At 43.5% G+C, this 24,358-nt stretch overlaps 1 protein-coding gene across 2 annotated transcripts in view; it reads left to right on the plus strand.

Annotated features, from left to right (window-relative positions):
• The first annotated feature begins 1,900 nt into the window (after window positions 1-1,900).
• The window catches only part of POLA2 (DNA polymerase alpha 2, accessory subunit), a 35,263-nt gene continuing 12,805 nt past the window's right edge, over window positions 1,901-24,358 (plus strand). The window contains exons 1-11 of one of the 2 annotated variants that reach the window (XM_053561017.1): window positions 1,901-2,270; window positions 5,564-5,688; window positions 7,251-7,342; window positions 7,517-7,574; window positions 11,183-11,289; window positions 13,880-14,073; window positions 14,929-15,017; window positions 18,320-18,475; window positions 19,077-19,139; window positions 19,893-19,935; window positions 23,758-23,882. In XM_053561017.1, coding sequence (XP_053416992.1) covers window positions 2,192-2,270; window positions 5,564-5,688; window positions 7,251-7,342; window positions 7,517-7,574; window positions 11,183-11,289; window positions 13,880-14,073; window positions 14,929-15,017; window positions 18,320-18,475; window positions 19,077-19,139; window positions 19,893-19,935; window positions 23,758-23,882 — 1,131 coding nt within the window. In that variant the 5' untranslated portion in view covers window positions 1,901-2,191. The remainder of the gene's footprint in view (window positions 2,271-5,563; window positions 5,689-7,250; window positions 7,343-7,516; window positions 7,575-11,182; window positions 11,290-13,879; window positions 14,074-14,928; window positions 15,018-18,319; window positions 18,476-19,076; window positions 19,140-19,892; window positions 19,936-23,757; window positions 23,883-24,358) is intronic. The other variant, XM_053561018.1, reaches the window with a different exon arrangement.

Here is a 24,358-nt window from a genome sequence, read left to right on the forward strand (position 1 = left end):
CACAGCAACCTCCAACTCCTGGGCTTAAGCGATTCTCTTGCCTCAGCCTCCCGAGTAGCTGGGACTACAGGCACCTGCCACAACGCCCGGCTATTTTTTGGTTGCAGTTTGGCCGGGGCCAGGTTTGAACCCGCCACCCTCGGTATATGGGGCCGGCGCCTTACTGACTGAGCCACAGGCGCCGCCCTACATAAGTCCTTTAAAAGCAGAGTTCCTCTAGCTGGTGGAAAAAACCACTAGGAAGAAATGCAACTTCATCCCCAACACATTGATTTCAGCCTTGTGAGACATTAAGCAGCAAACCCAACCACACTGTGCCCAGACTTCTGATCTAGAGGTCTGTAAGCTAATAAATGGGTCACAAGTTCATGATAGATAATTCTATATGACAATAGAACATTAATACATACTTATGCCCTGCACCCAGGTGTATCACTCCCTGGTACCCATCAGTAAGAGGCCTTAGGGGAGGTTATGGTGGTTTTCCTTTCCCATGCCTCCCCTGCAAGTGGTAAATAATCAGGCCATGCTCTGCTCCACACCTCAGGATTGAGGCCAACACAAGTGTTATGCCTGACCCTGGCCGGGATTTCATTCCCTGATGGATCCCATAGAAGTCTCTGTCCTCTTTGGTGCACAGTCTTGAGAATCACTACCCTGCTAAAGCCCCACACATTCTTTCATCAGCCCATAATGCCAGATGTCCAGGCAGTTTCTGGGTTTTGTTTTGTTTTTTTGAGAGACAAGAGTCCACTTTGTCACCCCCAGTAGAGTGCTGTGGCATCACAGCTCACAGCAACCTCAAATTCTTGGGCTCAAGCAATTCTCTTGCCTCAGCCTCTTAAGTAGCTGGGACTACAGGCGTCTGCCACAACACCCGGCTATTTTTTTGTTGCAGTTGTCATTGTTGTTTAGCTGGCCTGGGCCAGTTCGAACCCGCCAGCCTCGGTGTATGTGGCTGGCGCAATAACCACTGTGCTATAGGCACCGACCCCAGTTTCTGCGTTTAAAAATGTTGTAAACAGGGCTATAATCAACATCTATGTACACAAAACTCTGTCTGGGCTTTGGATAGTTCCCTTAGACTAAGGAATTGTCAGGAGGGACGGACAATTTTTAAATTCCTTATTCATACTCAACTGCTGTTTTCTAGAAAGGCTCTACTGATCTACCATCCCGACAGAAAAGTGTGATGCCTAAGGTAATTAATGTGAGCTAAGCTGAAGCAATGGAGATTTTCTCTCAAGGAATTTCAGAAGCACTTCAGAGGAAGAACCTACTTCTTCTTTTCCCCTTAAACTTTCTATTTTTGATGACCTACCTTCATTCCCAAGCATCCAGTCACCCACTGGGAATTTCTACCTAGAAATCACAAAGGCACCCAAATTTAACGTGTCTAGATCCATCACTATGACTGACACCACAGTGATAATTACAACTACGGCGACCAGATGAACCAGATGAACCTAGGGCACACAGGCAGAGGTGACAAGGGGAACATAAAAGGGGGTACTGCAGGAGCCACACATCCTTCTGGGCACAGTTAAGTTCAGGACAGTCCAAGGGAGGTACACAGCAGCGCCCGCGAACCAACGCACAGAACAAAAGGGTGACGAATATCTGTCACCAAGCTTCGCCTAGCAGGGGATGCCCAGAAAACTGGCATCCGCCGCGAGCAGAGCAGCTTGGTTTCAGCGAGGATGAGCCAGCCGCTGCGCCCTTCTTGTCTGGAGGAAGAACAGCTCAGCCACCGTAGTGCGGGCGGACCGCCAGGCGCCGGCGAGCGAGAGGGTTGGCCTTCGTGCGCACGCGCTCTCGGGTTAGGCGCGCTGGGGAGGGCGGGGGAGCCGCCGGGTTGAACCTGGTTCTTGCGCATGCGTGCGCTGCGCAAACTATTTTGGCGGGTTTTTGCTGGCTACTGCGTCCTACCGCGGTCGCTGAGAAGCTCAGCGGTAACTTTTGGGAAGCTGAACGTGCTCTCGAGGAGAGGATCTCTTGTGATTTCTGCCCCCTCCCTTAGGAACTTTTGGGGAGCTACCCCCGCATTTTTAAAAATATATATATTTCTCTGTCATGGCGGCTGGGGCTTTCTGACCTCAGGGCCTGTCTTGAGCCATTTGGTCACCTCCGGTCTCGGTCCACAAGGATAAGAGAGATTTTGGCCGGCTCCCAGCCTTCCTTCCGGGCGATCATGTCCGTGTCCGCCGAGAAGCTGGCGGAGGAGCTGCAGATCTTCGGCCTAGAATACGAGGAGTCTCTGATGGAGAAATGTGAGTTCCTCACCTCTTCCCAGGGCCCAGCCTTGGTCCACTCTCTCGTCCAAGTTCCCATGCGCCTGGAACCCAAAGGGGATCGCTTCCGAGTTTCACTTCCCTTGACTGGAGTTCTTGGTGGCCGTGAGATGAAAACTAAACTTTGGAATATGAGGACTTTAAAATGCTCACGGGGTCCTGCTTGTATCCCAAATCAAAACCGAATATGAGGCACGATTTTAAATCAATGCAAAGTCCCCGAAAGGTGGAATGGGGCATGCTGGGTTGAGAGTAACCCCCTACTCCCCTCATCTCTGAGTTTGGAAATTGTTTAAGCCCTGCTAACAAAAAAAGTTATGTGGGGGGGGGGGTTTGAAATGTATCTTTTTATTCTTGGCTTCTTTACCAGCCTACACCTTAAACTTCTGCTGGTCACACTTTTCTTATCAAAGCTGTTGGTCTTTGCAAATTTTGAATTCTTTGAGATGGATACCTAAAATTGAATTTTAGTGAACTCAGATTCCCTGATGCAGTGCTCCATCAACTGGGTCCCTCAGTGGTCAAGCTCCAGGGCCGTGTAAGGAGTTACTTGAAGCAAAGTCTCAGGAAAGATGGAAGTTCTCAGTTTTAGAATCTGGATGAACATGCACCTACTGTAACCACTCAACAGCACTATGAGCTTATTTCATATATAAAACCAGAATGCAGGGGCCTAGTGCATTGGCTCACATCTGTAATCCTAGCATCTGGGAGGCTAAGGCAGTGGACTGATTGAGCTCAGAAGTTTGAGACCATCCTGAGCAAGAGTGAGACTTGTCTACTAAAAATATAAAAACTAGCTGAGCCCCATGGTGGGCACCTGTAGTTCTAGCTACTCCAGAGGATAAAGCAAGAGGATCACTTAAGCCCAAACCTTTGAGGTTGCTGTGAGCTGTAATAACCCCATGGCACTCTAGCCTGGGGCAACAGTGAGACTCTTGTCACAAAAAAAAAAAAGATCATAGTTAGACACTTATATGATGAGCATGAAATCAAAACAAGATAAATTAGTTATATGAACCAAATTTATAAAGGCTGCCGTCCAAGATACCTGTTGCTTCCATCTCACAAAGGACTTACTTGGCAATAGCTTTGGAATTGGGGATTTAGGATAATCACTAACTTGATATGCCTGATAGTCATACCATATTTCCCAGGTCTGTTCACTCTTAGTCTTCAGATAACTTTTTTCCACCTTTTCTTTTAACATCCTTCTATCCCACCATCACTCTCAGCTGATGAACTTACCTCTTGTTCACTGAGAAAATAGAAATACTGGAAAACTTCCATTAGCTACCATTACTTCTCACCTACCCATGTCTGTGGCATATACCTTGTCTTCTATTATATATTCTTAGCAAAATCCTAACCCTCTACTTGAGTCCTAAATTCCATTGCTTTTCACCTACTTAAGGATACCAGTAATTCTCCTCTCTTACTTATTTTGTTTTTTTGTCCGCAAGATTTTTTTTCCTACCAGCATAGAAATGTGGTTCCAACTTCTGTCTTTAAAATATTGTTTACCCCACTTCCCACCTCTCATTTATTTCATACCTCAAAAGGATGTTCTATACTAACTATCTTCAAATTCTTCAAATGTTTCCTCCTTAAATCCTTTTCAGTATGCTCTTGTGTCCCTGCCACTTCACTTTCCTTTTCACTTGCCATCACACCTCAGGCTTTGCAGATTCATCCTCAAATGCCCTAGCAGGAGGGTCCACCTACAGCTCACATGCTGCATGTGGACTGTGTGAAGGCTTTTTTGCTTATCTCTGGTGTTGGATATCATGAAATTTATGCACACACCTTTTTTTACTCATGCTTTCATTAGTGTTTGTGTATTTAATGTGTGGCCCAAAACAACTCCTCTTCTAGTAGGAGGCAGAAAAGAAAAATGTTTGGACACCCCTATGCCTAAGGCATTCCAAGGCTTAGGTCTGGGATCTTTTTTCTAGATACACTCACTCCCTTGGTGATTTCACCTGGTCTCACGGTTTTACATCCCTTGTGTTTACGTCAGCACCATCTTTGACTCCCTTGTTTTTCTCACACTTCACATCCAGGCAGCTAATCTCATTGGCTTTATCTTCAGGATATATACTATCCAGAGTCCAACCACTTCTTACCACCTCCACTGCCACCACTGTGATCCAAGCCACCGTTATCTCTCACCTGGACTTTGCTATGATTCTTTTTGTTTTTATTTACTTATTTTTGAGACAGAGGCTGGAATGCAGCGGCATCATCATAGCTCACTACAAACTGAAATTCTTGGGCTCAAGCCATCCTACTTCAGACTCCCTAGTAGCTGAAATTACAGGAGCATACCACACCCAGCTAATTTTTTTTTTTTTTTTTTGTAAAGAGAGGGGTCTCACTACCTCATTCCAGCTGGTCTCCAACTCCTGTCCTCAAGCAGTTCTCCAGCCCCATCCCTACAAAGTGCTAGGATTATAGGCGTGAGCCACCAAGTCTGACCTACCATGAATCTCTTAATTGGTCTCCCTGATTCTGCCCTTGTCTCCTGCCTCCCCCCAGTAGTAAGCTTTGTGAAGACAAAAATTCTTCTGTGTTGGCTTGGCGCTTGTAGCTCAAGCAGCTAAGGCACCAGCCACATAGACCAGAGCTGGCAGGTTCGAATCCAGCCCAGGCCTGCCAAACAACAATGACAACTACAACCAAAAAATAGCCGGGCCTTGTGGTGGGCACTTGTAGTCCCAGCTACTTGGGAGGCTGAAGCAAGAAAATTGCTTAAGCCCAGGAGTTGGAGGTTGCTGTGAGCTGTGATGCCACAGCACTCTACCCACTCTCAAAAAAAAAAAAAAAATTCTGTGTTTTTTTTTTCACTGCTATATTCTCTGCCTAGAACAGTGCCTGACATTAGTAGGTGCTGTATAAATATTGATTGACTAAGTAGAAGATTATTTTTTTATTTATTTATTTTTTTGTAGGGACAGAGTTTCACTTTATCGCCCTGGGTACAGTGCCGTGGCCTCACCCAGCTCACAGCAACCTCCAACTCCTGGGCTTAGGCGATTCTCTTGCCTCAGCCTCCCGAGTAGCTGGGACTACAGGCGCCTGCCACAACACCTGGCTATTTTTTTGTTGCAGTTTGGCCGGGTCCGGGTTTGAACCCGCCACCCTCGGTATATGGGGCCGGCGCCCTGCTCACTGAGCCACAGGCGCCGCCCTAGAAGATTATTTTTTATTTTCAAGGTGAAAGTTGCTGGAAAGAAACTAAGTTCTTACTTGTTCAATTTTCTTTCCTACAGTGGTAGAGCTTTGTGTTCAGTATGGACAGAATGAGGAGGGAATGGTAGGCGAACTCATAGCCTTCTGCACCAGCATCAATAAAATTGACCTTACCTCAGAGATCCTGAACTCCTTTGAGCATGAGGTAAGAACAGAATGTAAGCAAACTGCAGCAGCGCCTGTGGCTCAGTGAGTAGAGTGCTGGCAGGTTTGATCACGGCCCCAGCCAAACTGCAACAAAAATTAGGCAGGCATTGTGGCGGGCGCCTGTAGTCCCAGCTACTTAGGAGGCTGAGGCAAGAGAATTGCCTAGGCCCAAGAGCTGGAGGTTGCTGTGAGCTGTGACGCCACGGCACTGTACTGTGGATGACAAAGCGAGACTGTCTCAAAAAAAAAAAAAGAATGTAAGCAAACTAATGATATGGTTCATTTCTAATCTGTAGGGGAGGCATTGTAATATATTGAGAAGAGTATGGGCTTTGGAATCAGATCTGGACTCCAGGCCCTGTGTGAACTTTTAATGTTCCTAAGCCTTAGTTTCCTCTTCTGTCATTGGTTCTAATAATCTGTATTTTTTATGATTATTATAAGAATTAAATGAGAATGGATGTAAAGCACCTAAAACTGTGCCCAGCAGGTAGTAGGTCTTCACCAAATGATTGGCCTTATCAATTTGTTAATTGTTGTAGACAGTCACAGGATAAATCTTTTCTTTTTTTTGAGACAGAGTCTTACTTTGTCACCTCGGTAGAGTGTGATGGCATCACAGCTCACAGCAACCTCAGACTCTTGGGCTTAAGGGATTCTCTTGCCTCAGCCTCCCAAGTAGCTGGAACTGCAGCAGCCTACCACAATGCCTGGCTATTTTTTTGTTGCAGTTGTTTAGCTGGCCCAGGCCAGGTTCGAAGCCACCACCCTCAGTGTATATGGCTGGTGCCATAACCACTGTGCTACAGGCACTGAGCCTATATGCATCTTATCTCTTTTTTTTTTTCCTTTTTGAGACAGAGCCTCACTCTATTGCCCAGGCTAGAGTGTCATGGCATTAGCCTAGCTCACAGCAACCTCAAATTCCTGGGTTAAGTGATCCTCCTGCCTCAGCCCCCTGAGTAGCTGAGACTACAGAGGCCTACCACAACATGGGCTAATTTTTCTATTTTTAGTAGAAATGGGGTCTCTCACTCTTGCTCAGGGTGGTCTTGAGCTTCTGAGCTCAAGGTGATGATCCTGCCTCAGCCTTCCAGAGTGCTAAGATTACAGGCATAAGCCACCATGCCTGGCTACGTTCTTAATTCTTACTTTGAGGAATTTTATATTGCCTATATATATACGTGTATATATATATATATTATTTTTTTCTTTTTTTAGAGACAGAGTCTCACTTTATCCCCCTCAGTAGAGTGGAGTGGCATCATAGCTCACAGCAACCTCCAACTCCTGGCCTTAGGCAGTTTTCTTGCCTCAGCCTCCTGAGTAGCTAGAACTACAGGCACCTGCCACAATGCCCAGCTATTTTTTGTTGCAGTTTGGCCAGGGCCGGGTTCAAACCCGCCACCCTTGGTATATGGGGCCGGCGCCCTACCCACTGAGCCAAGGCACCGCCCTCTTTGGCTGTATTTTTAAAATCTGTTATTACCTCAAGGCTGTGGAATGGCCTTCCCTGTTACTTGACTATGGAATAATAATTTACTATCTTTTATTCCTCAGTTTCTGAGCAAAAGGTTGTCCAAAGCTCGGCACAGTGCCTCCAAGGACAGTGGACATGCAGGAGCTAGAGACATTATTTCTATACAAGAATTGTATCCTTTTCTGCTTGAAGGTCTTTGCACCAAGCCACATACTGTCTTTATCTACAGTAGCATGTATAATTTTAAAACAATTAATAAAAATTACCTAACATTTAGATTTCTTATTTCATCAGCCCTTGCCTTAGGTAAAAGTTTATTATTGTTTTTCTTAACCAACGTTTTTAGAATTGAAGTAGAGGAAGAAGAAGAAACCCTCTTGAACTCTTATACCACACCCTCTAAGGTAAATATATAGTGTTTAGAGATTGCATTCTGCCCATAGCATTTTATTTATTTATTTATTTTTATTTATTTATTTTTAAGACAGAAGTCTCACTTTGGCACTCTTTGTAGAGTGCTGTGGCATCATAGTTCACAGCAACCTCAAACTCTTGGGCTCAAGCAATTCTCTTGCCTCAGCCTCCTAAGTAACTGGGTCTGCAGGTGCCCACCACAATGCCAAGCTATTTTTAGAGGCAGGGTCTCATTCTGGCTCAGGCTGATCTCCAACCTGTGAGTTCAGGCAATCCACCTGCCTCAGCTCAGAGAGCTGGGATTACAGGCATGAGCCACTGCACTTGGCCCCATAGCATTTTTTAAAAACGTTATTACCACATTTGAATATCTGAAGGAAAAAAATCAACCACTTTCATACAGTTCCCACTATATTTACATATACACATCTTCTTTTCTGATCATATGCTTAAATGTTTTACATAATGGCAATCCTTGTGAATGTATAGTTTATTTTGCTTTTTTCAGTTAGCCTATCATAAATATTTCTATAAATATGATTTCTCCATAATTGCCCCCTTAAATAGTTGCATAGTTTTGTGCTATAATTGAATAATCAGTCCTGTGGTATTGGACCTCAGTTTGAGAGGCTAAGTAGGGTATTGGAAAAGCATTGCTTTTAAAAGTCTGAGTTAGAGAACTTTGATGGCCTTGGATGAGTAGTTTAATTTCTCTAAGCTGCAGTTTCCTTACCTACAAAACCAGGATTCATTGATGCACAATTGATTCTTCCTTCCATTAGAATAAGAGCTCTTTGAGGATGAAGACTTTGCTTTATTCATTGTCTTCCCAATGTCTGACATATTAATAGTTGTAGAAGGACCTCTGAATGAGAGTGGTCAGTTGGCTCTCTAGTTAGAATCTCACAGAATTACAGTATCAATCAGGCCACCACAATTTTGATCTAGTGGACAGCTTCACAGATCTGGAATTTATCTGATTTATCTGTGGACCCAAATTTGATCATATTCCTGAAGACTAAGTCATGGTAACTCACCTTTCAGTAGACCGATGGTAAAGCCAGATGCAAATTTACTTAATTTACTGTTGCAATAGATACTCTTCCAGTAACTGAAATACTTACCATACTTAGGATACCTGTTCTTGCTTGGGAAGTACTTAGGAAGTTAAATTATGAATCCAAGTTTGTGGCTATGGAATGAATCTACACTAAATGAGTTGGATTGAAATGCTGAACCAACAATTTGAAATATGTGTCTGAAGCTCAAAGGAGACACTATGTGCCTGGGCTAGAGATATGTAAAATGCTTAGAACAGTAGCCATCACCTGGAAATGTTCAGTCATTGGAGGCCACGCATCAATGGCAGCACGATGGAAGAGTCAAAGTAGGAACACTGACGTTTCCTATGCAGATAGTATTTGTCAGGTCTTGGAGACAGGTATATCTCTGCTGTAAAGTTAAACATATAGTTTGATTAAAAAAAAGTTGAGTATGGTTTTAGCTTATCACCATTAAATATTTCACATATGCTACTGACAGCTGTTCTTTTGCCTCTGTGTTCACCATGTATCTTCTGCTTTTAATTTGGTTTCCATATGTCCTAACACAGAATGTGTTAGCCCAAGGGTCTGAGGTTCTCACACTCTTGGCAATTATATTTCTAACAAATTAATAAACTGGCATTCTTGGTTATAATTTAATTTTCTGTGTGGTGTGAGAACATACTTAACCCTAACATATGAGAATATGGTACGTTTGGTGACTATATTTCTCATTAAAATATTTAAACTGGCATTTAGTGATATTACTAAATCTCATGACCTTAGTTAAAGGGATCACATCTTGAGAACTATAACTGGAGGTGGAGAACTATAACTGGAGGTTGCACCACTAAAGTGGAGGACTAGAACTAAACTGCCTTATTTAGCAAAGTGCCATCATCTTGTTATGTCCTGGGAGATAGTCATTCTCTTGAAATATCCCTGGCCCACAACATTGGCCCTAGCATATATATACCCCACTGTAATTAGGAATCTTTTCGGAAAATAGTTTGAGACAATATATGAAAACCATAAAATTTTTTCCATTTCTTGACCCAATAATTCTCCTAGAAAAAAAAAATTTCCAAATTATGGAAAAAGCTGTATGCATGAAGATGTCCATTTCAGCATTATTTATAGTCATCAGAGATTATGACCAACCCATAATCCAGTAGTAGAGAAGTAATTATGTAAATTAGTTTAATTCAATCAAATGACACAGCTACTAAAAAGGATATAGATTGTAACAAGGTAGGAAAATGTTCATAATATAGTGAAAGTCAATATATAAAATATTTAGGTTTGTATTTAAGATTATATTAATTGAAATTTGAATATTTTTTAAATTATAAAAATATTAAAATACTACTAATGAATATTTTTAAATGGCTCATTGTATAAATGTGGTGGCATATTATTTTAAATGTGTAGTTTCCCTTGTGTCCCTTAGTTGCCATCAGTTGACAGTGTGGTGGCATAACTTTTTTTTTTTTTTTTTTTTTGGTGGCATAACTTAAACTCACAGCCAGGAGGAGCTCTAGGGCAGGAAAATCTTCTGTGCACTAGCCAGCTTCCTGGTCCCGGTCCAGCCGAGAATTTTGTCTTTTCTCTGTTGCAGATAAGTTATCCTAAAATTTAGGGAGCAGTAGATCTCTGGATGTGGGTTTCACTCTCCATTCTGGGTTTATCTTTGGATTCTTGTTGATGAGCCAAAAAGAACAAGACCCAGAAATGACCATTAGTGAGGTGTTTTCTAACTACTGTCCAAGTATGAGCTCAACCACATTATCTTCCTGAAGTCATTCCCTTCAATTTTGAAACTGTTTGGTAGATTTTGCCAAAATAAGTTACAACATGATTGCATCCCTTCTCAGGAAAATGTGTGCATGCAGGTCCAAACTATACATGTTGCAAAACTCATATCTGTTCAACACAAAGAGAGATGGGAACAGAAAGTGAACACAGGAAGGATTTTTACTTCCCTTTCCGTATCACTCTGTTTCCCCAGGCTAGAATGCTATGAGCATCAACCTAGCTCACAGCAACCTCAAACTCCTGGGTTCAAGGGATCCTCCTGCCTCAGCCTTCCAAGTAGGTGGGACTACAGGTGCCCTCCACAACACCTGGCTAGTTTTTCTGTTTTTAGTAGAGATTGTCCCACTCTTGCTCAGACTGTTCTCTAACTCCTGAGTTCAGGCAGTCCACCTACCTTGGCCTCCCAGAGTGCTAGGATTACAAATGTGAGCCACTGTGCCCAGACCACATGAAAGGTTTGACAGGACAGATCGCCCACCTGGAGATCCTTTTTGGAAAATGTTTGCACTTAAATAATTGCCTTTAAAATGGAGACAGTGTCCTAATGAATGTCAGTTGCAGTTGTCAAAGATTTCTTCGTGGGATTATGCTTAGAAGACAGGACCATAAGAGGAGAACCAACCTAATCCTATTTTGTGCCCTTTGGGCACCTTTTCCCCTTCTCCCTAAAGAATGACGTACTTAAATTAGCAACTTGGGTTTAGAGTGACAGGGATTTTGTTTTCCGTTTTTGTTTCTAGGGCTCTCAGAAGCGAACTATCGCCACACCAGAAACTCCCTTAACAAAAAGGAGTATGTCTACTCGTAGCCCTCACCAACTCCTCTCACCATCAAGTTTCTCTCCAAGGTATGGATTGTATTTTAATTCACGTGCCAAAAGGCAGGACTCCCCTCTTTCTCTGGCTGTCTGATGGAGGCTAACTACAGAGTAAGTTATTAACGATGGGTGGGCAGGTGTATCTACAGAGAATTGCTGGGAAGCCTATTGCTCTCTGCCTTCCCTGCTTTTTCTTCCTTTGTGGAAAATTACTGATTCTTACAGTAATTAAGGAAACTCACTTTCCACCTACTTTTCTAGGGTTCATTTCATAGATCAGGAACTGATATCTTCTCTTGAAAACAACCTGTCTATTCAGAAGACCAGAGTCTTAACAAGTCTTGCCAGTACAGGCAAATAGGTTTTCACGTGATTCTGTTTGTTTGTGTTTTGTTGGGTTTCTTTCTTTCTTTTTGTAAATCTAAGGTATTTATTTTTAAAAAAGAAAAGCACATATCTTTGTTCATAATGTTGTGTAACCTGTTTATTGTTCCTCACTCAGAAACAACTAGTTTCTGAGAGTTTTCTTGTCGCTGTGAATCTACACTGACTTAATTGGTATTTTATCCCTGCTGCCACCATTGCACATAAATCCACAAAGATCTTATGTGATTTTTTTGAAATCCGCAAATGACATGTCTTATACTAGAGAATTCCATAGGTAAGATCTCTGCTGAGTAGAAGAAGGATTTTTAGAAGCTGCCTCATCAAGATGAAGCTCAGGAGTAATAATGTTAACCATTTAGGGAAATACTGACTACCAGGAATTTTTGTCTCTACTGTGGATCACTTCTTCTAGACTAAAAAGAGCTTAAGATTTTTCAGGTCTGTCACTTAAGAAAGATGGTGACCAGAAGCTCAGTAGTCATTCAACATGAGTGGTCTTAAATTTTGAAGCACAATTTGACTTTAATGTAGTCTCCTACTGGTTTGGGCATCTTTGCAACCTCACATATCTGAGAGTGTTCACAGATGTGCCAGCGCCATTACAGGAGTTACATCTCTAAACATGAATCCTTTGATACCTGCAGATCTGTTTACAACTTGCCTTGTGTGAGCCTCTCACTGCTTTAAAGGACCTGCTGTGATGAGTAGCCCACAGAGCTTCACAGGGAGGATCTTAAGAGAAGTCTGCAAATTGCTGCCTAGTCATTTTTTAATGCACACTAATAAAGCCAACAACAGAAAACTGGTTTTTGTATTTGTGAAAATAACTTCTAAATTATTCAGGTAGAGGCAGCATTGGAGATAGAGGCTGAGATAATTAATTGAGCTCATTTTCTATAGCCTCTCTGTGGAAATAAGGAATGATGGCACCAGTTACGATGGTGTCCCATGTAAAACTGGTTCCTGCAGTTTCAGTGCATTAAACAAAGCTAGTTTTTTTGTTTTTGTTTTTTGAGACAGAGTCTTACTTTGTCACCCTTAATGGAGTGCCATGGCATCATAGCTCACAGCAACCTCAAACTCTTGAGCTCAAGCGATTCTCTTGCCTCAGCCTCCCGAGTAGTTGGGACTATAGGCATCCACCATAACGCACAGCTTTTTTTTGTTGTTGCAGTTGTCATTGTTTTTTAGCTGGCCCGGGCCAGGTTCAAACCCGCCATCCTCAGTATGTAACCACTGTGCTATGGGTGCCAAGCCTACAAAGCCTGTTTTAGATAGACGTCTGTACATAACCAAAGTATTAGAAGACCTCACTATAATCAAAGCAGATCAGCAGGCTCAGTGCTGTTTAGGGTACTGGCCACATGCACCAGGGCTTGTGGGTTCAAACCTAGCCAGGGCCTGCTAAACAACAATGACAACAATAACAAAAAAAAATAGCCGGGCATTGTGGTGGGTGCCTGTAGTCCCAGCTACTTGGGAGGATGAGGCAAAAGAATTGCTTAAGCCCAAGAACTTGAGGTTGCTGTGAGCTGTGACGCTACAGGACTCAACCAAGGGCAACAAAGTGAGACTCTGTCTCAAAAAAAAATTTTTTAAAGCAGATCAGCAACAATCGTGTGTTCTCAAGGGAGTAATTTACCAGTCAAGGAGTGGAAATATACTTGTCAGTTGAGCTTTGGGAAATGGGAATGTTTTCATACCAGCTGACTGTTAATTCATTGCATCTCCATCTCCACAGACACTGGGCAAAGTTGATTAATTTGGTTTAACTTCATTTTATTGTTTCTACCTTGAACTATATTGTGTGTTTTTATATGTGCTCAGCAACTTTTGGCTTATCCATAGAGCCAGGCTCAGATGATGTTATAATAATGCTAAAAATTCATAAGAAGAAAATAGTATTCAAAACTTGCTTTTTAATGAGTTTGGATTTTGTTTTGCTTTGTTTAGTTTTAATGCCAGGAGAATGACCACCTTTTTTAAATATGTTTCTGTCTCTAAACTTCTCTAAACATGTTTGGTATTCCTCAGCCTGGTGTTCCTCAGCCCCTCATTCCTGAAATTCTTTAAAGGTTTAGGTATGTCCAACCCCATTAAACTGATTAGATTTATAGAATGTGAGGCCAGCTTGCCTTTTCTCCAATCCCCATTTCTAAAAGGAACTTCATTTTATTCCTCTCTCCCTTTAGATAGGAACACAGTAATATTAGTCTGTTTTGCTTCCAATTAGTGCTACTCCCTCTCAGAAATACAACTCAAGAAATAACCGAGGAGAAGTGGTTGCCTCCTTTGGCTCAGCACAGGGAGTGTCCTGGTCTGGGAAAGGAGGAACCGGAAACATCAGCCTGAAAGTCTTGGGGTGTCCAGAGCCACTAACTGGGAGTTACAAAACCATGTTTCAGAAGCTTCCAGACATTCGAGAAGGTAATTGTTTTTCCCTTTGAAATTCTGGTAGATATAAAACCACCTGGGAGGGCTTACAATAAGTAATAAAGCTTCAGCTAGGCTGGTGGAACATATTCCAAGGTTGCCTTTGACTACGTAAGTTGATAGATGTTCTCATGGATGCCCTTATGCTAGAGGGACATTAATGATACTATCAGTAATTCTCCCAAGTCACATTACTTTGCCAAAGAAAAAGCAGATAACCATGCCCAGTAATGAAGCGAACTATTTAAAGGAACTCAACTGAGAGACATTTATGGCTTCTTCCTTGGATGTCATGCCTAGGTTAGCCTTGACTTCCCCGAAACCTCAATGAGGACCTAAGTAAAGGGCAGACAGGGGTGAGAATTCATGCTGACTCCTATGGGCAAAGGGAAGGCCAAATTCAGCAACCAAATATTAGAAAATTGGCTAAGGCTTTATTTTATTTTATTTTTTTAAGAGACAGAGTCTCGCTTTATCACCCTTGATAGAGTGCTGTGGTGTCACAGCTCACAGCAACCTCCAACTCCTGAGCTTAGGTGATTTTCTTGCCTCAGCCTCCTGAGTAGCTAGGACTACAGGCACCCGCCACAATGCCCGGCTATTTTTTTGTTGCAGTTTGGCCGGGGCCAGGTTCAAACCCACTACCCTTGGTATATGGGGCTGGCACCCTACCCACTGAGCCACAGGCATCGCCCATGGCTAAGGCTTTAGATGGCTTAAATTGGCCAGTTGTCCCACGTACCCTTCCTGCTTCTACAAAATGACTATAATCTTTTTAAATGTGCTATATTTTTTCTTCTAACAAGTGAAATGTCTTAAATGCAAATCTCTTTGTCTCTGGGATTGCAGTTCTGACCTGTAAGATAGAAGAACTTGGCAGTGAACTCAAGGAACATTATGAGATCGAGGCTTTCACTCCTCTTTCAAACCTAGCACAAGTAAGAGTTCTTCTAATAGTCACTAATTAATACTACCCTGTTTCCCCGAAAATAAGACATCCTCCGAAAGTAAGACCTACTTACAGGAAAGATAAGACGTCCCTGAAAATAAGACCTAGCGCATCTTAGGGAGCACACCTTAAAATAAGACACTGTCTTATTTTCGGGAAACAGGGTACTTTTTTTAGGCCAGGCATGGTGGCTCATGGCTGTAGTCCTAGCACTCTGGGAGGCTGAGGCAGGTGAATTTCCTGAGCTCACAAGTTCAAGACCAGCCTGAGCCAGAATGAGACCTCATCTTTAAAAATAGCTGGGTGTGTTGGGCGGCGCCTGTGGCTCAGTCGGTAAGGCGCCTGCCCCATATACCGAGGGTGGCGGGTTCAAACCCGGCCCCGGCTGAACTGCAATCAAAAAAAATAGCTGGGCGTTGTGGCGGGCGCCTGTAGTCCCAGCTACTTGGGAGGCTGAGGCAAGAGAATCGCTTAAGCCCAGGAGTTGGAGGTTGCTGTGAGCCATGTGACACCACGGCACTCTACTGAGGGCCATAAAGTAAGACTCTGTCTCTACAAAAAAAAATAGCTGGGTGTGGGTGGTCCTGTGGCTCACTGAGTAAGGGCACTGGCCCCATATCCCAAGGATGGCGGGTTCAAACTGCAACAAAAAATAGCCAGACGTTGTGGCGAGCTCCTGTAATTCCAGCTACTTGGGAGGCTGAGTCAAGAGCTGGAGCTTGCTGTGAGCTGTGATGCTACGGCATTCTACTGAGAACAACAAAGTAAGACTCTGTCTCTTAAAAAAAAAAAATAGCTGGGTGTTGTAGCAGGCGCCTACAGTCTCAGTTACTTGAGAGGCTGAGGCAAAAGAATCGCATAAGCCCAAGAGTTTGAGGTTGCTGTGAGCTGTGATGCCACAGCATTCTACCAAGGATGACAAAGTGAGACTCTATCTCAAAAAATAAATAAATAAACTTTTTTTTTCTTCATTTTTTTTTTTTTTTGAGACAGAATCTTACTGTTGCCCCGGGTAGAATGCTGTGGCATCATAACTCACAGCAACCTCAAACTCCTGGGTTCGAGTGATCCTCTTGCCTCAACTGACCCAGTAGCTAGGACTACAGATGTCTGCTACAACACCCAGCTAATTTTACAATTTTTTTCTTTCTTTTTTTTTTTTTTTGTAGAGACAGAGTCTGACTTTATTGCCCTCGGTAGAGTGCCATGGCATCACACGGCTCACAGCAACCTCCAACTCCTGGGCTTAAGCGATTCTCTTGCCTCAGCCCCCCGAGTAGCTGGGACTACGGGCGCCCGCCACAATGCCCAGCTATTCTTTGGTTGCAGTTCAGCCGGGACCGGGTTTGAACCCGCCACCCTTGATATATGGGGCCAGCGCCTTACCGACTGAGCCACAGGCGCCGCCCCATTTTTTTTCTTTTTTAGTAGAGACAAGGTCTCCCTGTTGCTAGGCTGGTCTTGAACATCTGAGTTTAAGCAGTCTACCCCACCTCAGCCTCCCAGAGTGCTAGGATTGAACCATTTTTAAATCAATGGTGAAGAGGCAGCTTTCTCCCTTCCTTTTTCATTTCTTGTCTGTGTTCTGGCTTGACCATCTATCTTGGTTGAATTTGGTAAAATGGGTTCTTCTGAAGAAAGACTTACAAATGTTCTTTGGTTTAGTATCCAAAGAAGAATTATTTTCTTCCTACCTGGATTAGGGTCCTTTTTTGTTTTGACAGTCTCCCTCTGTTCCCCTGTATAGAGTATGAGTGCTGCAGCATCATTGTACCTCACAGCAACCTCAACCTCTCGGGCTCAGGTCCTCTTGCCTGTTTCCCAAGTAACTAAGATTACAGCCATACGCCACAACACCTGGCTAGTTTTTTGTATTTTTAGTAAAGACAGGGGCTAGTTCTTGCTCAGGCTCAGGCTTGTCTTGAACTCCTGAGCTCTAGCAATCTACCTGCCTCAGCCTCCCACAGTGTTAGGATTACAGGAGTGAGCTATCGTACCCAGCTCTTGGACTAGGGTCTTGCACATAAGCAAAAATTAAAGGCCTTGTTCCCCCTGGAGATTTCCCACTAATAGAAGCATTCAAGTATCTGTATATGAGGACAACAGTGAGGGTAGGGTTTCCAGAGTCTTATCAATGACTTCCAGTCTTCTCTGGTTTGGTATCTGTTGTTATAGACCAGGTGTCCTCAAACTTTTTAAACAGGGGGCCAATTCACTGTCCCTCAGACCATTGGAGGGCCAGACTATAGTTTAAAAAAAAAAAACTGTGAACAAATTCCTATGTACACTGCACATATCTTATTTTGAAGTAAAAAGCAAAATGGGAACAAATACAATTCACACCGCTTCATGTGGCCCGCGGGCCGCAGTTTGAGGACGCCTGTTATAGACCAACTGCTATGTATCTTTATATCATGTTTTAATCTGGCATACATACCATTGTTTTCTCTCGAGAACATTTTCTAATCTGAGAAGATTTGTTCTGGAAGATTCTTTAATATACCCCTTTGTCATATGTGTGCATCCAGAGAAGAATGATTGGGGAAGATAAGCAAAACCATTATATAGAAAGATGTTTTGGAGGACTTGGGAGGAAATAGCAGGAGTGAAGTAGCAGAAGCAGAGATGCACAGCATTGTGGGAAAAGATTAGACTTCCTCTCTCTGCTTCCAAGAGTAGGAACAGCACAGAGGAAGCCCTAGGGAGAAATTTTAGTTCAATTTAATAAAGAACTTCCTGTTGAGAGACAGTATGGTTGTGTGGTTAAGCATATGGTTCTGAAGCCAAGTTTCTAGACTTTAAATCCACACTTCGTCACTGTTTGACTTTGACTTAATTATCTAATCTCTCTGTTCTTTGTTTTCCTTATCTATAAAATGGGTACAGTAATATCTACCCCATGGTTGTTATGAAGATTAAATGAGTTAATAGAGGAAAACTTTTAGAACAGTGCCTGATACTTAGTAAGCTCAATAAATTTTAGCTATTATTAGGTTACAACTATCCAAAGATGCAGTGGGCTGCCCTGGCAGGGGTAAGTTCCCTTATATTAGAGATGCTCACACTTAGGCAGCCACCAAGAAGGGCTCAAGTGCTGGGTGGGTAGGTGGGTCAGATGCCCTTTAGGAGTTCTACCCCAAAGTCGATGATGGTATGGTCACCTCAGGGTCAGAGTGATGCCCTGCCAAAGCATTTGTTGTTTGGGATTTGTTTGCTTTTTATCCTGTTGACTTCAGATTTTGAGCTCCTGCCTCAAGGACTGTGGTTCCCATTGCAACCTTCCTTTGGTAGGAGCCTGTAGCTCTCCTGGGCCAGATCGGCTGTGATAGCAACGGAAAGCTGAACAATAAGTCAGTGATTCTTGAAGGAGACCAGGAACATTCTTCAGGTGCTCAAATCCCAGTGGATTTATCAGAGCTCAAAGAATATTCTCTGTTTCCTGGACAGGTGAGAATAAAGGCATCTCCCCTGGGATATGGTTATGCTCCTCAGTTCCTATGTCTGATGCTATGAGGTTTGGTTAGAACACAAACCCAGGAGCAGACACCATTTAGGGGGTTCAAATTTTCTTCTGTGTGCTCTGACCTTGGCTCTGAGATCCGACTGCCCAGGCTCATATCCCAACTCCACCCAGCTAAAGTGTGTAGCTGTGTGCAAGGTAATTAACCTTCTAAACCACAGTGTCTTCATCCATAAAAAGGTAATAATAATTCTTACCTCATAGGATTGTTGTGAAAATTAGATCATTCTTTTTTTTTTTTTTTTTTGTGGTTTTTGGCCGGGGCTGGGTTTGAACCCGCCACCTCCGGCATATGGGACCGGCGCCCTACTCACTGAGCCACAGGTGCCGCCCCAAATTAGATCATTCTTGTAGAATATATTATTATTCCTGAATTACCTTAACTTGGCTTCTAGAAAAATGCCCTAAGTTTACAATTACAAAATGAGAGTAGCTGGACAGTGCTTTTAACTGCCTCAAAATAATTTATTCTAGGCCGCTCATCTATCTCCCCCACTTAGCGATCTTGTTTTGTTTCTTATCTTTCAGGTTGTAATTATAGAAGGAATCAACACCACTGGTAGAAAATTGATTGCCACTAAACTCTATGAGGTACACACTGGCCAGTACCCACCCTCCCTCCCAGTTTGCTCCAGGCACAGTATTTCTAGAAACTGGTCCTTTTTAAGAGCCCATTTATTTTCTAGTTAATTCTCTATCTATGGAGGGGGAATCTGGCTCTGGCTCTGGCTCTGGCTCTGGCTCTGGCTCTAGTAACTGTTACTGTAAGTATTTTAGGCTTAGCAGTCCATATGGTCCCTGTTGCAGTGACTCAGCTCTGCCATTGTGGTGCAAAAGCAGCCATAGGCAACTTGTAAATGAATGAGTGTGACTGTGTTCCAATAAAACTTTACTTATAAATAAATACTGCAGTCAGATTTAGGCCACAGGCCTTAGTTTACTTACCCTTGCTCTAGGCAGCAATTCTCTAGAGATTTTCCTAGACTGAGAGGAAAAGTAGCAAGACACCCTTTTCTTCCATCCTTGCCTAGAGACATACTGATATTCTAGGGACCTGTTCTGTTCCCACTTGTTGCTGGGTGTTCTCTGAGAGTTTAGCAGTGACCTACAATTACCTAGATTTCTTTGCCACTCTGAGCAGTCTAAGAAAATAGCAGGTCCCATTAGTTCTGTGGGCTTTTAGCTGCACGGAGAAGGACACAAGTACAGCTTTCTCCCTCTCTCACCCCTCCCCACCATCCCCCCACTGCACACTTGCCCACACACCCAACTCAGTGCCCACTCTTCCTCTCTAAAGCAAAGCCTGGTGCAAAACCTTAGTCAAGCTTTTCCCTTGTTTTTAAGGGTGTGCCACTTCCATTTTATCAGCCCACAGAAGAAGATGGAGGTAAGTTTTGGCTCAATGCAGTTTTGCCAATAACAAGGGTGGTGGATCAGGATCCAGGAGTGCAGTTCCTCAGACTTGGAGAAAGCTGCAGAAGCTGTTTAAGAGCAATGTGACCAAGACAAATGATTGGGGGGTAAGGGCATCAAAGGCCCTTTGTTGCAAGACCACCTATCTGACCCATGAGCATTGGTAGTATATAGCCTGGGTTCTAACTATACCACTCTTTTTTTTTTTTTGAGACAGATTCTCAGTCGCCTGGGGTTGAGTGCCATAGCATCATACCTCACAGCAACCTCTATCTCTTGGGCTCAAGTAATTCTCTTGCCTCAGCCTCCTGAGTTGCTGGGACTACAGACACCTGCCACAATGCTCAGTTATTTTTAGAGGCGAGGTCTTCCTCTTGTTCAGGCTGGTCTGGAACTCTTGCCTTAGCCTCCCAGAGAGCTAGGATTATAGACATGAGCCACTATGCCCACCCAGCCTAAGATGTACAGTTTGAAAAAGAATTTCTTCAAATGCAATGTGGTGTCCTGGATTGCATCCTAGAAGAGAAAAGGGACATTGTTAGAAAAACTACTGATGTCTATATAAAGCCAGGAATTTAGTTAACAGTAATGTGCCAGCATTAATTCCTTAATTTTGACAAATAGACTGCAGCTATGTAAGTAAGATTTAACATCAGGGGACACTGGGTAAAAGATACAAAGGAATGCTGTGCTATGTGCAACTTTTCTACAATTCTAAAGTTATCCCAAAATAAAAAGGTTACTTTGGGCGGCGCCTGTGGCTCAAAGGGGTAGGGCACCAGCCCCATATGCCGGAGGTGGTGGGTTCAAACCCAGCTCCGGCCAAAAACTAAAAAAAAAAAAAAAAGGTTACTTTAAAAAGAATTTCTAAGAAACCCTAATGTTGGCTTGGTGCCTGTGGCTCAAGCGGCTAAGGCACCAGCTGCACACACCAGAGCTGGCAGGTTCGAATCCAGCCCAGGCCTGCCAAACAACAATGACAACTACAACCAAAAAATAGCTGGGCATTGTGGCGGGTGCCTGTAGTCCCAGCTACTTGGGAAGCTGAGGCAAGAGAATCGCTTAAGCCCGGGTGTTGGAGGTTGCTGTGAGCTGTGACACCATGGCACTCTACCCAGGATGACAGCTGGAGGCTCTGTCTCAAAAAAAAAAAAAAGAAGAAGAAAGAAACCCTAATGTTATTTAGTACTAATCTACAGGGAGAAAAGCAAAAAGAAATTTTGACAAACATTCCTTCAAAATATTTCAAAGCATTTTTGTAAGGAAAGAGGGACATTGTTAAGGATTAGTAGGCAGGCAGCCAATGTTAGCACATCATCAACACTCCATACCCCCTGCTAACAATGTGCAGGGTCATTCTTGGAGACAACCTAGAATCAAGAATGGATGCAGTATGCATTCTATTAGTAAATGTGCTTATGGGGACAAGGGTCTCATGCTGTTAGATCAACTTCAGGTAATGAAACTGACCTGGCTGAGATGCCAAGAGCCTTAGCCAAGTGCCAGGGAAGCCTTTGGAAGCAATTTAATGGGTTGTTAACAATTTTTTTTTTTTGAGACCAAGTCTGACTTTGTTGTGCTGGGATTACAGACATGTGCCACTGCACCTGGCCTGGGGTCTCGTTCTTGCTCAGGCTGGTCTGGAACCTGTGAGCTCAGGCAATCCACCCACCTTGGCCTCCCAGAGTACTAGGATTACAGGCTGGCCCACAAACTTTTTTTTAATAAGGAATTAATCGAGGCACTCATGGAGATAATAGAATAAGACGTGGATCTTGCCCTTTAGAGACCACTGTATGCTTTGGGGGTTATATCTCCTATAGGTTCCTCAGAGCCAAACTTACATTTATCTGTAGCCTCAATTCTACATGAAACTTACTCCTCCCTTGAATTCTTTGTCTCAGTATTCTTGCCATGGTAGAATAAACCTGTGAATGTGTTACCTTATATGGGAAAAGGGACTTTGTAGGTACCTAAGTTGAGGGTCTTGAGATGGGAAAGTTATCTTGTGTTTTCCAGGTAACAGGAATTTCAGTGTAATTACAAAGCTCCTTCTTACAAGAAGGGTAGCAGTTGGGTCAGAGTTGGAGATTAAAAGTCTTATGCTACTGGCTTTGAAGACGGAAAATGAGGCCATGAACTAGGGAATGGAGGGAGGCAGCCTCTAAAAGCTGGAAAGGCAAGGAAATAGAGTCTGCCATAGAGTGAGCCCTGTCAACACCTTGATTTTAGGACTTCTGACCTCCAGAACTGTTAAGATAATAAATAGGTGTTGTTTTAAGCCACTAAGTTTATATAATTTGTTAAAGCAATAATAGAAAACTGATACAACTGCTCGTTAAGAAGTCAGGGATGGGTGGCACCTGTGGCTCAGTGAGTAGGGTGCCGGCCCCATATACCGAGAGTGTCAGGTTCAAATCCAGCCCCAGCCAAACTGCAACAACAACAGAAAAATAGCCGGGCGTTGTGGCGGGTGCCTGTGGTCCCAGCTACTCGGGAGGCTGAGGCAAGAGAATCGCCTTAGCCCAGGAGTTGAGGTTACTGTGAGCTGTGTGACGCCCTTGCACTCTACTGAGGACGATAAAGTGAAACTGTCTCTACAAAAAAAAAAAAGTTAGGGATGGGCTTGGCGCTTGTAGCTCAAGTGGCTAAGGTGCCGGCCACATACACCAGAGCTGGCGGGTTCGAATTCAGCCCAGGCCTGCCAAACAACAATGATAACTACAACTAAAAAATAGCCAGGCCTTGTGGTGGGCACCTGCAGTCCCAGCTACTTGGGAGGCCAAGGCAAGAGAATCGTTTAAGTCCAGGAGTTGGAGGTTGCTGTGAGCTGTGATGCCATGGCACTCTACCTACAGTGACAGCTTGAGGCTCTGTCTCAAAAAAAAAAAAGAAGAAGAAGTCAGGGATGTTTGGATTTTGTTATAACCTACAGAAACTGGTTCAGACTAACAAGGTGCTCACAGACTCGGCAGGTAGCTAGAAACCCAGGCTTGGAACCAGGATAAGGGCCAAAACTCTGGTGTCCAGGTAGCAGGAATTCCCTACCTGTCTTCTCCAGGCATCTTGGCTAAAATTGCTTAGCTCCAACCTTTTCCTGTCCTTGAATAGTTCACCTAGAGATTTTAGATCAGTGGGAGGAGAGTGTGAAAGGCCTAAACTGCCTGCCTGCCTGTCCCTGGGCAAGACAGAGTGCCTGATTTACCAAGATTGCATTGTGGAGGAGAGGTCTGGTTCTCCAAAAAGAAAGCAGCTATAATTAGGAAAGAGCAAGGCATCGTGGGTGGCCAGAAAACCACAAATGCCCCTGCACTTGTCACCAGTAGTCTCCCATTCAAGGCTTTTACACCAGCCATCTTTCTGGGTTTTTCAATACCGCACATTCTCCAACCACCTGGACCACCAGATGCTCCCTGACATCAAGCACACTGAAGGATCACTGCTCTCCTGTCTCCTGCTTTGCCCTCATGCCCCGAAAATTCTCCAAAGTGTGAGCACATGTCACCTTGGTAAATTCTTTTCTGACAGCCACTTCCCTCAACTCACTCATGTGCACTGCTGATAAAAGTGCTTAGCACATGTTCTAGGTGTTTGCATACCTGCTTGTCTCAACCACCTGGTGGAGTATTCTTAGAAGATGGGATGAAATCTCCTAATTGTGGATGCCTAGAGTTGCACACATAAGGAGATTTAATAAATTGAATCCTGTGACATTTCCCCTTAGTTGCCCTTTCTCCTCTCACCATTCCAATGTCTGTCCGCTTCTAATCAAAACCTAAAATCCTTTCTGTCTCAGACTTTGAGCAAAGCATGGTCCTGGCTGCCTGTGGGCCGTATACCACATCTGATAGCATCACATATGACCCCTTGCTTGACCTGATTGCCATCATCAACCACGACCGGCCAGATGTTTGCATCCTGGTAGGAGGCACCAGTGGGAGTTGATCTGAGAAAAGGGTTTCAGTGCAATTCTAAATTTTTAAGAAGCATGTCCAAAACTCCTTTTAAAAATATCTTCTAGGGTGGCACCTGTGGCTCAAAGGAGTAGGGCGCCGGGCCCATATGCCAGAGGTGGCGGATTCAAACCCAGCCCCGGCCAAAAAACTGCAAAACAAAATATCTTCTAGTTCTTTATCTTACATCTTTGGAGAGGAGTGCTCCATCTGTCAGTTTTTATTAAATTTAAAAGCCCAGTGGCATTTGCCACCCTTAATTGATTTTACCTCTGTCTCATTACTCTTGACTTATGAGCTAATCTCTTTTTAAAGCTCAAAGTACTACTCTGTGTGGTAATCAATTTCTCTTACTAAGTATAGAAAGCCAGAGAAAAAGCCCAGTGGTAGAGGGGGCAGTAATACTGGTTATGGGGCCCCAGGACCCTCCCTCCATCTAGGACT

This window comes from Nycticebus coucang, chromosome 14 (assembly GCF_027406575.1).
Source record: "Nycticebus coucang isolate mNycCou1 chromosome 14, mNycCou1.pri, whole genome shotgun sequence".
NCBI lineage: Eukaryota > Metazoa > Chordata > Mammalia > Primates > Lorisidae > Nycticebus > Nycticebus coucang.